The 17910-nt window shown below is 36.5% G+C and overlaps 1 protein-coding gene across 1 annotated transcript; it reads left to right on the plus strand.

The window, feature by feature from the left end:
• Positions 1 to 2131: 2131 nt before the first annotated feature.
• LOC124533987 (ankyrin repeat and zinc finger domain-containing protein 1-like) lies at positions 2132 to 13317 on the plus strand. The gene is made up of 11 exons (XM_047109579.1): positions 2132 to 2447; positions 2584 to 2793; positions 3439 to 3599; positions 3682 to 3960; positions 4053 to 4275; positions 4964 to 5093; positions 5932 to 6244; positions 7258 to 7418; positions 8349 to 8490; positions 8999 to 9151; positions 12849 to 13317. Exons 1-11 carry the CDS (start codon positions 2321 to 2323, stop codon positions 12987 to 12989), a joined length of 2040 nt encoding a protein of 679 aa, XP_046965535.1. The 5' UTR covers positions 2132 to 2320; the 3' UTR covers positions 12990 to 13317.
• The last annotated feature ends 4593 nt before the right edge of the window (positions 13318 to 17910 follow it).

Consider the following 17910-nt stretch of genomic DNA (forward strand, 5'->3'; position numbering starts at 1 on the left):
GTCCTCTGCTTTATAGCATATACACCCATGACCTCGATTTGTCTGTTAACAATTTTTGCAACATACTCCAGTACGCTGATGACACTGTTTTGTATTTTAGATCTAGCTCCATTGAAAATTTAACGTTTCGATTAAACTCTGCTTTGCATTACCTACACCAATGGCTCTCTGACCATGGCTTATCGCTGTCGTTGGCCAAAAGTCAAGCAGTGATATTTACTAAAAAGAGACATATACCTTCTATTAATTTGTTTTATGAGGGTCAACGTATCAATTTTGTAGACAAAACAAAATTTCTTGGTATTATTCTCGATCAACGACTGAACGGAATTTCACACTCTGACCATTTAGCCAAGAAATGTGAAAAATCAATTAATGCCCTTAGAGCAGTATCTGGAGTTTGGTGGGGAGCTCACCCTTATACATTGAAGTTGATCTATAACGCAATAGTTCGTAGTCATTTGGACTATGGACTGTTTGTTCTAGATCCCTTCAATAAATCTGCTTCAGAAAAATTAAACAAAATTCAGTACAAATGTTTGCGCATAATCTTGGGTGCGATGAAATCCACCCCTACTAATGCTCTGCAGGTTGAGTGCGTTGACACTCCTCTACATATAAGGAGGCAATATTTATGTGACCGCTTTGTCATCAAATTGTTACAGTTATCTTCCCATCCTCTATTGCCTCGATTAAACAAATTATCCCACCTTTACAACCCAGACAGTTCGAAATCCTCGTTCCTATTAAACAGTTTCCTCAAGTACACCAACCTCCCCCATCCCCTTTCCACTTTTCCTTCTAATCCCCTTTTTTCCACCTCATTTAATGCTCTTTTATATAATCCTCTTATTATCACAAATCTCGGTCTTATAAAAGGTTCTTCTGATACTGCTATCCAATTTCAAAGAATCTTTCATCAAAATTGGCCAAATCACCTCGCTATATATACTGATGCCTCTAAACTCTCACCCAACAGATGCGTTGGCGCAGCTTGTTGGATACCAAAATATAAAATAGCACTCCTTTTTAAATGCCCCCCAGAAACTTCTGTATTTTCAGGTGAAGCCATTGCTTTACTGGAAGCTATTAAGTATGCCCAATCGCACAACATACCTCAGTCTATTATTTTATCTGACTCTTTAAGCTGTCTGTTGGCCATTAAGGAAAATCCTTTTCGTAGCAAATTAAGACTTTCTATAGTTTTTAAGATCAGAGAGGCCCTGTTGTCCTGTCATCAACAGGGTCTACAAGTTTTGCTCGTCTGGATTCCAAGTCATTCCGGTATTATTGGAAACGGGATGGCTGACTCATATGCAAAGACTGCTATTCAATCTGGCTCATCTGAGCATTTTGTCAATTCCGCTAGAGACTTGCTCACTCTTGCGAAGGTTCAAATGGTTAAATCCTGGAGCTCTTTTTGGATTTCATCAAAATCGGTTAAAGGTAAGTATTACTCGGCGTTACAACCTGAAATTCCGAGGCGTCCTTGGTTTTCGTTTCTCAGGCACGCTGATCGTTGGGTCATTTCCACTATCTGTCGATTACGCCTCGGCCATTCCTGTACACCTATCCACCTAGCTAAGATAAGAGTTCGAGATCACTCGCTGTGTGAATGTGGCCTAGACGAAGGCTCCGCAACCCATATCCTGTTCCTTTGTCCTAAACTTCTTCATCCCATTTATGATGTTCTCCCTCCTAAAGTCCCTCGCCCTATAAATGTTGAATGTTTGTTGACGTTTGTGTTTAGTCCATTTTGTACTTTTCTATGTAAATATATTAAATGCAATAAAATTAAGTTGTAAATAGTCCAATTGAGTGTGATATTTAAGTATATTATTTAGTTTAGAGTACTAACAATTATTTTTACTGTACCTTTTCATTAACCCTTAATGTTTGTGTTGTTCTAGGTTAAGGATTAACAAGGAATTTACTACGACTATGCTAATCTTCAAAATTTAATTGAGTTTGTTTCCTCAACTGTTCCAATCAATCTCTTTCGTGTCTTCTCCATCCTACGTGACATTGGCGAAATAATCTGTGCCTTGTCGGCACAACTAAAAGCCATTAAACCAAGAATTGAATTGACTCCAAACTTCAAAGTTGACATTTGACGTTGCACAACTTCACTTCACATTTCACACTTCACATTATCAAAACAGATTTTGTCCGTCTAGTCTAGGGTTATATTTCGTCAAAAAGTGTTCAATACTAATCTATATTGCACAACATTTTTAAATTCAGTAATAAGTAATTACGTGACGTAACGAGGGTCGTAGTTATAATTTATATAAACATATAGTTGAATAAGTATGTGATAATGTCTACAAAAACTGATAATTCAGTAAAACCTAAAACTGTTCGAATTTTTGAATCGGACAATTTTGAGAAATTGCTCAATGGATTGCAAGTTGCAGCTTGCATGCTGACTGAATCACACCAAGTTGGTAAGTCTGCTATAAAATATATTTTAAAGTTAAAAATAACGTACATTTTCCTCTTGGTGTATCATTCGTAATATTTTGAAATATTCATCACTCTCAATATGATATAACTTATTAATATATTATTGAACCTTAACAGTGGATGAGGCAAGTGTGCTCAAGCGACTCAGAGCTTTAACCATCAATGGACCATCAGATGGTAACAGCTGTTCCTGCTGTGGGGTTGGACCTTTTGAATCTCGTATGCAGCAGACTGCGCATTACAAGCAACATTGGCATACACATAACTTAAAGAGAAAACTGTTTGGAAAAGCACCATTGAGCTTAGGACAATTTAATTCAAAACAAGGTAAGGATTAAAATTATCATGTTGACATTTTTTACACTATACTTAGTTATTTGAATCACAGCTTAGGACAATTTAATTCAAAACAAGGTAAGTAAAACAAAAAAGGTAAAACATGGTATTATGTTGACATTTTTTACGCTATACTTATTTATTTGGATCATTTAAATAATTTGCTCCTAGTTATCATTAATTAATAAAATATAATTCTCTTTATTTATATGTAAATATACTCTACATAGGGATATTTTCCATTCAAGGTAATTCTATAGTAATCTCAGGGCGTACCCATTGCCTTAGGCTTAAAAATGTTGACACTAATCACCAATTTTAGTGCATATCAATTAAAAACCATTAAAAAATTGTTTAAAATAGTTAACATGTAAAAAAAAATTCAATTATAGACCTGTATAAAATATAAAAAATAATAATAATGTTCATAGTCACATGAATTTTCCAACAATTGAATATTAGTATTCAATTTAGATGTAGTTTGGCATTTTACAAAGTTGAAACTTATTATTTTTATTTATATAAATATTAAGGATCAATAATGATACCCATTATGGTGTAACAAGTATTGCATAATAATCATGACTTCAGTTTCATCTTGAGTGCCTTAATTGTTTTTTCTAATATTCATTTAAGATGACTCAAGTGTATCTGGCAGTGATTCGGAAACTGAGGGCAGTGGGTCAAATCCCGCTAGTGATCTCTTTGCAGCGGCTACTAGACACTGCAAAGCATTCTTTACAAATCAAAAGAAACAAGTATTTTGTATTTACAGATGCATATTGCATCATAAGAAGGTAAAATTTGGTATTTGTACTAGTATAGTTAAGATTGTTTATATTTCAAGTATATAAAAATGTTTTTATTGTTTATTTATAGGAGGAGCTTTCAACTGATGGTGAAGGATTTGCTTGGGTAGAACGATGTCAACGACTTACTATACCCGGTTACCAGCGGTGGGCTATACTAATGGTATCGGGTGGACATTTTGCGGGTGCAATTTTCTCCGGTGGTATCGCCGTTCTCCACAAAACTATGCATTCGTACGTGACTCGTAGAGGCCAGGGTCAGGCACAGATATCAAGGGACCAGCATAGCAATGCCCCTCGGTCCGCTGGTGCTAGTCTGAGGCGATACAACCAAGCACAATTTTTAGAGGTATGTGATTCTAAGGGATCGAGTTTTGATATATATCATTTAAATTTGGAGATTGATTGATAGTCTATTTAACTATTGTTTAAATTTCTTAGCATGTTCAAGAAATTATATCTGGATGGACGGAAGATTTGAAAGGGTGTTCTCTTATTCTATACCGAGCTGTTGGACCCACAAATCAAGCTGCTCTCTTTGGCAAGAATTCTCCATTGAACAGAGATGATTTAAGAGTAAGGGTCCTGCCGTTCCCTACTCGCAAACCCACTTATAAGGAGGTGAAGAGGGTACACGAAACAGTTGCGAGTATTGAGGTTTATGGTAAGAAATTATCATATTCGAAATATTAAAATGATATTATAATTATTCCCAATAAAACTAAAGACAGAAAGTCAAACTTAAATTAATTGTGCAAATATAAATAAATACATTTACTTAGATTGTATTATAAACTTAATTAACATACTCTAATTATTGTTTATAATTTATTTTAGATGGTAATTTGAAAAAATGTAATGTGTAGTAATGTACTAGTAATGAGTAGTATTTTTTTTTTATGGTATAGGTTGGCAGATGAGCATATGGGCCACCTGATGGTAAGTGGCCACCATCGCCCATAGACAATGACTATGTAAGAAATATTAACTATTCCTTACATCGTTAATGTGCCACCAACCTTGGGAACTAAGATGTTATGGCCCTTGTGCCTGTAGTTACACTGGCTCACTCACCCTTCAGACCGGAACACAACAATACTGAGTACCTACTGTTATTTGGCGGTAGAATAACTGATGAGTGGGTGGTACCTACCCAGATGGGCTTGCACAAAGCCCTACCACCAAGTAAAAAAATTTTAATTTGTTTGAGAATAAACATCTATCACAAAGCTATTTTTTGCATTGCATAGGATCATGTTATATTGATTTTCCTTAAATATGAATAATATATTTTGTTGTAGACGTTAAAAATATTTTTTTAAGTAATAAAAATTATTTATTGTTTTTTTTAGATACAATGGAATTATTCCAAAAAGCACTAATTGCTTCCACAAGTAAGACAACCACAAAATCCATCTCGGACACAACTATTGACCGCAGTAAGAAGACTCCAAGCAAAACAATTGACAGAGCTAAGTCTAGGTAAAGTGTTTGTATTAATATCTGACATATCCTGCTTTTTATGGTATTGGTGGCAAATGGGGAGAAGGCTCACCCGGTGGAAAGTGACTACCACCAGCTATGGTCATTTGCATCAATGGTTTGTTTGCAGATGAGTTTACCGACCTCTTCCTATGTCATTTATCTTAAAGACTCACTTTAAATTTTTGTCAGACTTTGAACAGTGATATTCGAAATGGTACTGGTGTAAAAAACTGCCTGAATATCTTTGAAGAATTTGACTGATAAAAAAAAAAGTAAAAGTAAAGTAACAGCCTGTAACTTTCCCACTGCTGAAATAAGGCCTCCTCTTACATTAAGGAGAGAGTTTGGAACATATTCCACCACGCTGTTGCGGGTGGTGGAATGCACATGTGACAGAATTTCGATGAAATTAGACACATGCAGGTTTCCTCACGATGTTTTCCTTCACCGCCGAGCACGAGATGAATTATAAACACAATTAAGAACATATATATAGTGGTGCTTGCCTGGGTTTGAACCCGCAATCATCGGTTAAGATGCACGCGTTCTAACCACTAGGCCATCCCAGCCCGAATAAATAAATCTGACTGCCTCGTTAGTCTAGTGGCTCCACGTCTGTAGTGGATCCACACTGCAAAGAATTCGATTTGGCTTCAATCCTCAGATCGGGAAGATAAAGAGAGTAAGACAGTCCCAAAAACCCTTGATTGGGACTGTCTTATGTATTCAACATGTAGTCTTGATGACTTCTATCACCAGGGTGTAATTAATACGGTTAAAATCAGGTAATTTTTATTATATTTAATTAAAACTTTTAATAATTTATTTTCCACAGAGAACGTACGCCACGCGAGCTGCCAACACAACTGGTATCAAGCGAAGATGAAGGTCCATGCTTCATAGATCAAGAAACTCCAGTAGGCTGGATAAAGACCCTTTCTGAGCAATGTACCAATGGCGTCATCAGCAATTCTAGAAAAGATCTCCTACACAATTCGGGACAAAGTAATTCGTCTGATAGCGAAGGGGAGAATGCAGGTGGAGTAGAGAAGAGGAAAGATCACGTTAAGAAGAAGAAGAAAAAGAAACCGGATGACAGTAAACCTCTTAAAAACGTCTCGTCCAAAGTATCTGCGAATGTTCGAAAGGTAAGATATTACTTTACATTCTAAATAATTATTTATTTAAATATTGTTGTTAGTACTTGTAAGTTGTCTCATAAAATTTTTATTTGTCACGGTAGAAATATTTTATAGATTATGTAGATATCTATTGCCTTATCTCTCTCTCTTCATATTATATTATCGACGTAATTATTTTTGTATTACTGGTTTTGAACAAATGTTTTTCACTACCCTAATATCATAGATATAGCCACTTAAAGAAAACGCGTTATGCCCTTTCCCCTTTTCTAATCTTGCTCTCTGTTTCTACCTCTTATCAGTCCGAATATACACCGCATGTAAATTTGTTCAAACCGACCCACGACTCCTTTTTTATACTTTTCATGTTATTGATACATTAGTCATCTCACACACATAACAATATGCCTTGGCATTTTGTAAGAACGACCGATACACATATTATTGCACACCGTTGATAAAACGTTCGCGCTTTCGTGTGCAAATAGTTATATGTATATGTGTTGCCTTAATGTAACGATAATTAACGCTGATAATAATAAAACAGTCTACTTGACTTACTAATAAAATTGTTAGGATTTTTTAATTAGTTAAATTATATAATTATCTGTGGCATTATTTGAATTTCTTTGGTTAAATTTTGAGCTTTATTTCAGCTTAAATAAATAAGAAACTGGTAAATAAGGCTCGGCCATAGATACTTTTGACAGTCAGATTTTGGCAGTGATTAATTTTGTTCATTAACTATTATCTATATGTAGATAACATTACCTATATTTGTTTTGCTTTATCAATAGGATTTTTTTTAGGTTTAAAAAGTATTCGTTTTTTATTTATTTTTGTATTGGTGAGTATAAATAAAAGATTAACCATCTATTCAAATCCTTATAGCATACAAATCATAGACAATGAAACCTAGACATAGACAATTTTATAACTTTTAAATAAAACAAAATATTCCTAACAGCTTATAAGACACATAGTTGTTTTCGTCTACAAATGTTTTTCTTTATGTCTAGATGTGGAAAATGATATCAGATAAGGAACTCCACTCGTTAGAGACTATCCTAGAAAGTTTCGAAGAGAATGAATTGGAAGCGGCCTGTAACGTACAAGATCCGGTGGATGGTAATACGGCGCTACACAAGGCCGCCATTGCTGCTAAGCCGGATATGGTTACGTGAGTGTTGCCATTATTAAAAAAAAAATATTTAAATTATTTTTAATTTCTGCCTGTGTAATGTATTGACTCATTGAAATCAATTTTATTCAAGTAAACTTCACAATGAAGCGTTTTTGAATCGTCAATAATTAAATACTACCACCGTTTCGGAAAAGAGCTTCTAGCGAGAAGAAAAAGCAAGAAACTCGCATAGTTCCTCATTTAATTATACACTTCATATAAACAGATTTACAATGCCGTTATTTACAGTAATTAGTGTCCTATGATGGAACCCGAGCCTAACCCTTTCTTTCTAAAAAGTACTCTTTTAATGAATAATATGATTTATTTATTAATTTAGTCTTAATAATCTTTTTAAATTTTGAAAATGGTAATTTGATTATATTTTCCGGTATCTTATTATATATGCGTATACCATTGCCCAAAAATGTTTTATTTACCGTATGCAAACGGAAACTGGGGGTTACAAGTTAATTCTTATTTCCTGTATTAATAGTATGTATATCAGCATTGGTGTAATATTATTACGTTCAATACTAAGCATTTAGTAATATTTGTTATGGTAATTAATAACTGACCTTAAATTATATGCGTTTAATTTTTTTAGTAATTTTTGGTAGCTAGCAAGTTTTTATATTAAGATTTATGTTGTAGGTAATGAAAAATCTTTAATTATTCGTAAATGGTGTGTTTTAATAGAAAAATACATTTTGGACACAACGAATAAAGTATTAAAACGACCAACTCTCCTACAACGATTACGATATAGTCTGTCGTTGAAAATGATTTTCAAAGGCAATTTGTTAATAATCATACTTAATATTCAAGAAAGCAGAATGTGTTGTTTCAAACTCCTAGTGATAATATAAGATGTATTATGTCCTAGTGATTGTTAAATATATATATTTTTTATGTTACTATGTGTAGTAAGTTGCTGGAAGCGGGCAGCGATCCGTGCGTGCGCAACGCTCAGTTGCAGACGCCGTACGCCGCCGCCACGCATGCGCACACGCGCGTCGCCTTCCGACTCTTCCAGGCCACCTTCCCCGACAAGTACAACTACAACAAGGTACCACACGCCACGCATTAGGAAAACAAGTATTTCCTGTTACATATAACATAAAGTAAAAATTAGACATCTATATATAAACGCGTTATTTATATATTATTTATTATAGTTTATATATTATTTTTATTATACATTATTTATTATAGATTACGTATTTATTATTTAAAAAAAAAAAAAATCAGTGTCCCACAATGATTTTTTTTTTTAATCAATAATGAATCCAGCGAAGATCTGCTGATGTTTAGTATAAAATATAAAACGTCAAAATGTAATTGAATATAAAAGGTAAAAAAAGGCACGGGCATCTGCGAGCCTGTGGATGTTGTATTTTAAATAAAAAAAAAAAAAAAAAAAGTAAAAATTAAGTAAGGCACAAATATTTTCAAGGAAAAATCAAATTTAATGGTAGCAACACTCTCAGGTCAGTGTTACCAGTACAAAAAATATTAAATAATTCGACAGTAATTTAAAGTCAAATAGCGTTAAAGATTTCTACATTTATTTTCAGTCGCAAATACCAGGCCCCGTGACGCCTGAACAGTTGGAGCAAGAAAGAGAGAAGAAAGCGCAACAGAAGAGAGCGAAACGTCAGCGAGAGAAGGAGAAACAAGCAGAGAAAATTAAGATGAATAAGTTCTTGCAGATGAATGACTCTGAAAAGGTAATATAACGAGAGAGTAGAGATTAGCTTAGGCTAAAGCTAGCCCAGCAGTGGGAAATTTACAGGCTGTTAAAATCGTATATATTTTAATAATTAAAATAAAACTAGCTATAACAGATTTAAATCGCGTATATTAATTATTTTTAACACCCCTACGTTTCGAGCACTTTACAGCGTTCGTGGTCACGGGTAGACTAAGGTGACATTTGTCTATTTGAAGAACAATCATCATCATCATCAACAGCCTATTTTTGTCCACTGTTGGACATAGGCCTCTCCCAGTGCACGCCACTGTGGTCTTTCTCCGGCTACTCGCATCCAGCTCCTGCCTGCCGCCTTGCGTATATCGTCACTCCACCGTGCCTGAGGACGTCCTACACTACGTTTGCCGAGACGCGGTCTCCACTCTAGAACACGTTTTCCCCAACGGTTGTCGGTTCTACGACAAATATGACCAGCCCACTGCCACTTCAGCTTACTAATCCGGTGGGCTATGTCGATGACTTTGGTTCTTTGACGGATAACCTCATTTCTGATGCGATCCCTCAAAGAAACGCCGAGCATAGCCCTTTTCATAGCACGCTGAGCGACTTTAAGTTGGTGGACCAGCCTTGTCGTGAGTGTCCACGTTTCGGCTCCGTATGTCATGACGGGTAGGACGCACTGATTGAAGACTTTCGTCTTAAGGCACTGTGGGATCGACGATGTTAGGATTCGACGTAACTTCCCAAACGCTGCCCAACCCAGCTGAATTCTTCTATTCACCTCGTCCTCAAGGTTGTTTCTACCTAATCGCAGAGTCTGCCCGAGGTAGACATATTTTTGAACAACTTCGAGAACGGTACCGTGTATCGTAGTCGGTTCCGGTAGAACATGTTCATTGAACATGACCTTGGTTTTATCCAAGTTCATCCGTAGGCCGATACGCACAGAAGAATCAGCCAGCTCGTTCAGCATTTGTTGTAGGTCCTGCAGCGTTTCTGCCACGATGACGATGTCGTCTGCGAATCTCAAGTGAGAGATGTATTCGCCATTGATGTTAATGCCACGTCCTTTCCAGTTCAGCGTCTTGAACATATCCTCCATTGCATTAGTGAACAATTTGGGGGAAATAACGTCCCCTTGTCTCACTCCTCGATGCAATGGTATGGGATTTGTTTGCTGATTTTGTACTCGGACGGACATGGTGGCAGCTTCGTAGAGACATCTCATCACTTGGATGTATCGCCAATCAACTTGGCAACGCTGCAGGGACTCCAGAACAGCCCAGATTTCAACCGAGTCAAAGGCCTTCTCATAGTCCACGAATGCAAGACACAGGGGCCGATTATACTCATGGGACTTCTGTATAATCTGCCGCACTGTATGGATGTGGTCTATGGTGCCGTATCCGGTCCGAAACCCGGCCTGCTCCGGGGGTTGGAATTCGTCGAATCTTCGCGCAAGACGGTTCGTGATCACTCTTGAAAACAGCTTATAGACATGGCTCAGTAGGGATATGGGACGATAGTTCTTCAGCAGGGTTTTGTCTCCCTTTTTGAAGAACAGGACGACCACACTCCTACTCCACGCCTCCGGAGTTCTCCCTTCGAAGAGGACAGAGTTAAAAAGCGTCTGAAGTTCCCTAAGTACCGGTTTACCTCCCGCTTTTAATAGCTCTGTGGTAACGCCGTCCTCTCCAGGGGCTTTTCCATTTTTAAGCTGTCCAAGAGCAGTCTCGATTTCGCCAATACTGACTTCAGGCAGGTCTTCGGAGAAATGGCGTGTTAATGTAGCTCTAGGATCCTCATTTTCGGGATCAGGTCGAGATGCATGCGATGCGTATAACCGGCCGTAGAAGTCCTCTACTTCCGAAAGTACTGCCGGCTTAGAAGAAACGACTTCTCCACTTGCTGTGGTCAACTTCGTCAGGTGGCTCCTTCCAAGAGATTGTACGAACACCTTAGACCCCCGATTCTGCTCAATAGCTCTTTTTATTGCAAGAGTATTGGAGCACCGGAGGTCGTGTCGTACGCGCCTGCTGATCTCTTGGTTTAATTGCCGTTTCTCTGGCGAAATGACAGGTGGGTTTTCACGTCGTTTCTTCATGAGCCTCAAAGTCTCTTCCGAAAGGTTCGACTTCCTGCCTTTACGCTGCATGCCACAATATCTCGTGCCTTCTTCCCTGAGAATTCGAACTACATTTTCGAGGTTCTGGTTTACGTCCGTTGTGGTTTCCACGGCAGCGAATCGGTTCTCCAGGATTGACTGGAATGTTTCAGATCCCGCAATGGTTTGGAGCAGCTTTGGTCGGAGCGTGGACTTCATCAGACGGGCGCGCTCGGCCTTAAAATTGATATTCAGAGAGCCTCGGAGGAGTCGGTGATCACTACCGGTATTGAACCTGTTAATCACTGAGACGTCTCTGAATATATGCCTCTTGTCCGTCATTATGAAGTCGATCTCGTTTTTCGTCATAGTGTCGGGGCTTTGCCACGTCCACTTCCTTTGCGGCTGCTTCTTGAAGAAGGAGTTCATCAAGAAGAGCCCCTCCCGTTCGAGGAAGTTGACAAGCATTTGCCCCCTATGATTCCTGCTTCCAAGTCCATGGGGTCCTACTACCGATTCGCTGCAGTTCTGTACTCCCACTTTAGCGTTGAAGTCCCCCATGACAACGTTGTAGTGGGTTTTCGTGGTGAAGTGGAGGGCCCTCGATATGTCATCGAATAATTCTTCCACTTCATCGTCCGAGTGTGTCGAGGTCGGTGCGTACGCTTGCACCACCTTGAGGCTGTACCTCTCGGTGAGCTTTATAATGAGGTACGCTACCCTGTTCGACACACTGGAGATTTCCACCACGTTGTCAACTAGGGACTTATTTACCAGAAACCCAACGCCACCTTGGGATTGTTGGTCACCCTCTCGGAAGTACATTAGGTGGCCTGATTCGAGGGTTACGGTGTCCTCTCCCTCTCTACGGACTTCACATAGCCCTAATATGTGCCACCTAATTTTCCCAAGTTCTACCTCAAGTTGCGCTAGATGCGAGTCAAGCCGTAGCGTGCGTCCGTTGTACGTCGCAAGGGTCAGTCGGTTGTGGTGGCCTCCCGTAGCCCGGTGATTCTTAGCACCCCCCGTCCCGCCGTTACCATCGTCGCCACCATGACGAAGAATAGCGGGGCTGCCGGGAACTGGGGTCCGTGGCTTGCGTGTGTGCTGTATGTGGAGGTTGTGCCCATAATCGCCACGCTGGGCAGGCGGGTTGGCGATCGCAGGGCGTAGCTTCTCGCACCGGTGACGCTGCTGCCCGTCACCGGCCTGTGGTATTTAGCTACGACTATTATGTTGATGGTTATACCGCCATCAGTCGGTCGCCAGAGCCTCGTTTGCTGGTCGGCAGGATGCACCACGGGCAGGTGAGGTTGGCTTAGGGCACTAAGGTGTAGTTTGCGCCCCCTTACATCCCTTGAAGAACAAAGGAAATGTTATTTACAACTACCGCCAACGATTTCTCAATTGGTATCTTGAGTCGGGATGTTAAAAATAATTAATATACGCGATTCAAATCCGTTATAGCTAGTTTTATTTCAATGTGTAATCGCGAAAATTTAAGACAACATTAAATAATTAAATTATTTCAATAGTCCTGAAATTAAATGTTTCATATGAGTGTTGAAAACGATTATTAATATTATATAAATGTTTGTTTAATTTCCAGATGAAAGCGGACGTTATGAAGTGTTTCCTGTGCGCCGCGAATTTACCGAAGGCTCCATTCGAATACAATAATTATAAATTTTGTACGATAAAGTGTCTACAAAATCATCGAAATCTCCGGCCCTTACATAAGAGCGCGTGATATACTAAATTAAATCTTAACAGATCACTGATACTCACTTGCATTAAATACTTGGGATAGATTTAAATTTAAAGTAAATTTTGTATGACTCATTGACGCTCAAATAACTGTTATAATAATTCTTTTAACGGTTTTTTACTTAACAATGAGTCAATTTCTCCAGTTCCATTTTTAAATTTAATTATATGAAACCTCTCAGTATAAAGGACTACGCTAAATATTTCAGTTACCTTGTTATGCAGTTCTAAAGGAGTAAGCCAGATTACTTTTCAGACATGCTTCTGATCAGAAATTTTCAATACTATAAATAAATAAATTTTGGACAATATAACGTACATAATTCTGATCCCAATGTAAGTAGCTAACGCACTTTTGTTATGGAAAATCATAAGTGACGACGGTACTACGAACACCCAGAACCAAGACAACATAGAAAACTAATTAAATTTTTCTACATCGATCCGGCCGGGAATCGAACCCAGGACCTCAGCGGCGTGTCCATGACGGTGTACACACTACTCGACCGACGTTCGTCACTATGTCGGTGTTTGGAAGTTGCCATTACCGTGCCTTAATTAGGAGGGGGGGGGGGGGGGGTTTTTACTCTCTAAAACTGTTGTATTTCGGTACAGTACAAAAAAAAAAAAAAAACGATGGCTTATAGCCAAATAAATATCTTTCATTTTTATAAAGCTTTCTTGGATTTGATGGCCTCATAAAGTCCAAAATATCCGAGTGTCATAGTAAAAAAAAGTATGGTTTCTCATTTTGCATCAAACATCTACATTTTTGTATAATTTAATATGACTAGAATACTATATAATAGCTTCACTTAATTGTTAATTGACGATTCAAAAGTGCTTGCAAAAGCCCACTTGAATAAAGTTTATATTGATTTGATTTTAATGTTTTTAAATTTAAGTAAACTATTAAAGGGACGATTATTTTTATAGTTAAATAATTTATGTTGTTGTATGTATCAATGAAAATGTGTCTCGTTGATAAGGGAAAATAAATATTTGTTTTTTATAATGTATGTTGGTTAAATAATTTAATGCTCGAACAATTAATAATATCTTCATTTATATACTATAATATAAGTATTTATTCTAAAAACTGATCCCAATTTTTTGTATAAGTATGTTTCTGGTATGTGAGTGAGCCGGTGTAATATTATATATACTAGAAAAAAGAAAATGTTTATGCCACTGCAAAAATATGAAGATTATAAAAAAGTATGGTATTAGTAGCTGCTAGGCTAAGGTCCTCCTCTCCTTTTGAGGAGAAGGTTTATATGGGTTGTAAATTCACATGTGGTAGAATTTCGTTGAAATTAGACAAATGCAGGTTTCCTCACAATATTTTTCTTAACCGCCGATCTTGCGATGAATTATAAACACATATTGAGCACATCAAAATTCAGTGGTCCTTGCCTGGGTTTGAACCCGCAATCACAAGGTGGCAAAATAAAGTAAAGGCGGGCCGCAGTCATGATATTAACAAAACTTATATATTACGATATTCAATTGAAAATTGCAAACGACCTAAATAGGAAAGGTTGCGTTTGAGACGCTATTTCTTGTACGTTTAATATATTTGTCAACTTTTTACAAAACATTTACGGGCCACAAGGAAGATGTTCACGGGCCGCGTGTTGCCGACCGCTGAGTTAGGATGTACGCGCTCTAACCACTGGATCATCTGGGCTCTTTAAAAATTATAAAAGGTAAAAAATAAAAGTAAGAATAAAAAAACACTAAGTTCTTACAAGCACTGTTGAATCGTAATTTTCCAAAATTAATTCAAATTTATAGTTACCACTACTTTTGGAACGTAAGTTTCAAACTTTCTAGTGATACGGGTAAGAAACTTATCTGATACACTGTAGCAGTTAAATGACATGGTTAAAAATAACTGTCGCAAGCGTTTACAAAATAAGTTAAGTATGTGCGTATACAATAGCATACCTGTTTTATTATTATACTTAATGAACTAAATAAGATGACTTAATGCAATTACACACTGCCCTCAAGCTGAAATAAATATGATGTGTCTTGAAAATGAGTTTTATTTTCAAACTATTTATGCTTCAAAAACAAAATTCTTGACTCGACTAAAAAAATTTAGTTCGCGCCACAAATACTTCAATGTGGCCTTGTTTTTTTTTATTTTCTGACGTATAATCTACGATATAAAAATATTCTGCCAATGTCATGTTCAATAAAGATGGTACTTTGAATTTGCCATTTTAAATAGTCGATTTTTTTTACCGACTAAATAATAAATATAAATAAAATAAATCGCCTTTTTATTTTATAAAATGTGCTAGTGTCAAATTTTGATTTTGTCACATTAATATTTGCTAAGATACTATGTTGAGATTGCTGGTTAACCGCTGTGATTTTATTTCTAGTTTTTTAAGGTGCGGCCCCAGAAACGTAGTTATATATTTTAATTTTAGTATAACTTATATCAAATAATACGTGAACATCATTATATAAGTAGTAAGCAGTAACTTAAGGTAAAATTGCAATTTTACAACACGAATTTATTCCACCCTGCTAATTTTGATTTATTAAACGGTTTTATTTTTGTGCACTAAGCTAAATGATTTACGTCGCGTCAGCGTAGTTCTGCAAAAATGACGTCATAAAAATGCACGGGAAAGAGACGGTTTACAAAATCTAGATGCTTAATAAATGCTCTAAAAACAAGGACACACAAAATACCAAAAATAAAAATATATTTTTATTATTTTTATCATAATTTAATAAGATAATAGTGAGAGAAAAATGTTTAATCTTTATCAATTATGCTCTATTATTGTGTTGTCTTTTTAGGGCCCCTTGTAATAATTAAAGGACAGGATCATTATGCCAATAATGATGGTCTAAATTTAAAAATTGATTTAAACGTGTCATGTTGGTTATCGTACAAAACAGCTTAATAGGCACATGCTCAGACAGATTTTTAATTGTTTTTTATGTTTACAGTTTTCGATTTATGTCGGAAGAAAAAAACCCTCTTTTAATTATTTTTTCATTTACCACCCATAAATCTAGATTTTAATCAAGATTTTTTATTTACTTAAATTTATCTATATTTTTTATATTTAAGTAAATGTAATACATTTTTTTACAATATGCACAAATTTGCACAGACAGTACTCACACAAGTTTAGCATTCTGGAGTACTCTCAAATTTAAAATATACTAATTATGTATTCAATGATGAGACACTGAGATTAAGACACAGACAATTTTACAACTTTTTAATAATTGATATATACCTAGTAATTCCAAAATTTGTCTGAAGTAATGGTTGATCTTTAAAACCACTATAGGAAAGTACCCATTCTATAAATAATCCATGAAAGTCAAAGGGAGTGTTTTCACCGAGACACCTTGTCACTCGAACATTAAACACCTACTGTAACAAGTAAAAAGCGAAACTTCGCGTTTATTCGACAGATTTTTTACAAATTTCCAAACCAATGGCGTGTTTTGTTTTGGTTTTAATTCGTTGAAATCTGACAGCGTGTTTTTTTTTAATAAAGGTATAAACCCATAGCGCCACTCTACCCGGCCAGTAACTTTTTTCCGCTCTCTAAAATTAATTATTTGTTAAATCGTTACAATTTAGTAAATGGTATTTAATTCTCTCTCAACTCAATTTTTTTGCACATTTGCACTTGGAGTTCAAAATAAGGCCATAACCCATCTACGTGCTCTCATGCCATAATCACTTGGACAGAAAACGGCTTTCACTATTAACATATAAGATATAAGGAATATATTAGTCATCAGTACTATTCGTGACGTTTGATAAATATTTATGGGAATATTAAATAAAAGATCGGAATAAAACAAAATTTTTCGATCGTACGGAGATCGTAGTCTTTTCAAGTGCTAAATTTGTGTTTACTATGCAGCTTATCGTTGGGCCGTATCGATAGGAAATCTGTATGTATTCTAAGAAATTTGCAACCATGTATATCCGGATCCGGTAATCCCAGTGGAGTAGCGCGGTGAATTGAACTGCATAGCCTTCCTTTACTTGACAGGAGATCTATATTTTTCATGTTCGACCTCTTACACTCTTTATGAATAATTAAGTTATTTTTAATTTTATGATTCATTGCTTTTTATTAATATACCTAAGCTTTTATTTCCCAGACATGCTAACGAAGCACGTTTCATCGTATTTTGTTCAGAAATTTTAAAAAAAGCGTACAATATTTTCTTCAAATTCTGAATCTAAATATTTACCGTATTTATTATTAAATATACTGTTAACAGGTGGTACTGGCTCGATACTTATTCCTTGGTCTAAATTGTTGCCAAAACTTCTAGCATAAGCCTTCACCTTTATTGGAGAGATGAATAAGAATATTAGTAATTTATTAAATTGGGGTATCACTACTATACTTAAAACAAGTCCATTTTATATATTTTAAGTATAAAATAATTTGTTATTTCGCACTATATCTAAGCGACGAGCGCGGTCGTGTTACAAATATACCAAAATAACATAAAGGATTGAAATCCGAATGTTTATATTAAAATTATATGCAAATATACTTATCATACGGAACGTTGAACTCCGTCGCGCCGACGGATTCCCGGATATAACAAAATATGAATTCCCACAGCGCCGGCGGCTGCAAAGGGGGCCCTGATTTGCGGCCAAACGTGTATCGAGAACGTATTTCACGGTTACCCGAGTCTACCTTTGAATCGACATGTTCTTTCAGAATGAATAGACATATGTACCTACACTGTCGTGAAATTAAATTGAGGCTACATGTGTATGTACATTTTTACAATAGACTTTTTTTTATGGGCCACCTGATGGTAAGTGGTCACCATCACCCATAGACAATGACGCTGTAAGAAATATTAACTATTCCTTCTTACATCGT

This window comes from Vanessa cardui, chromosome 12 (assembly GCF_905220365.1).
Source record: "Vanessa cardui chromosome 12, ilVanCard2.1, whole genome shotgun sequence".
NCBI lineage: Eukaryota > Metazoa > Arthropoda > Insecta > Lepidoptera > Nymphalidae > Vanessa > Vanessa cardui.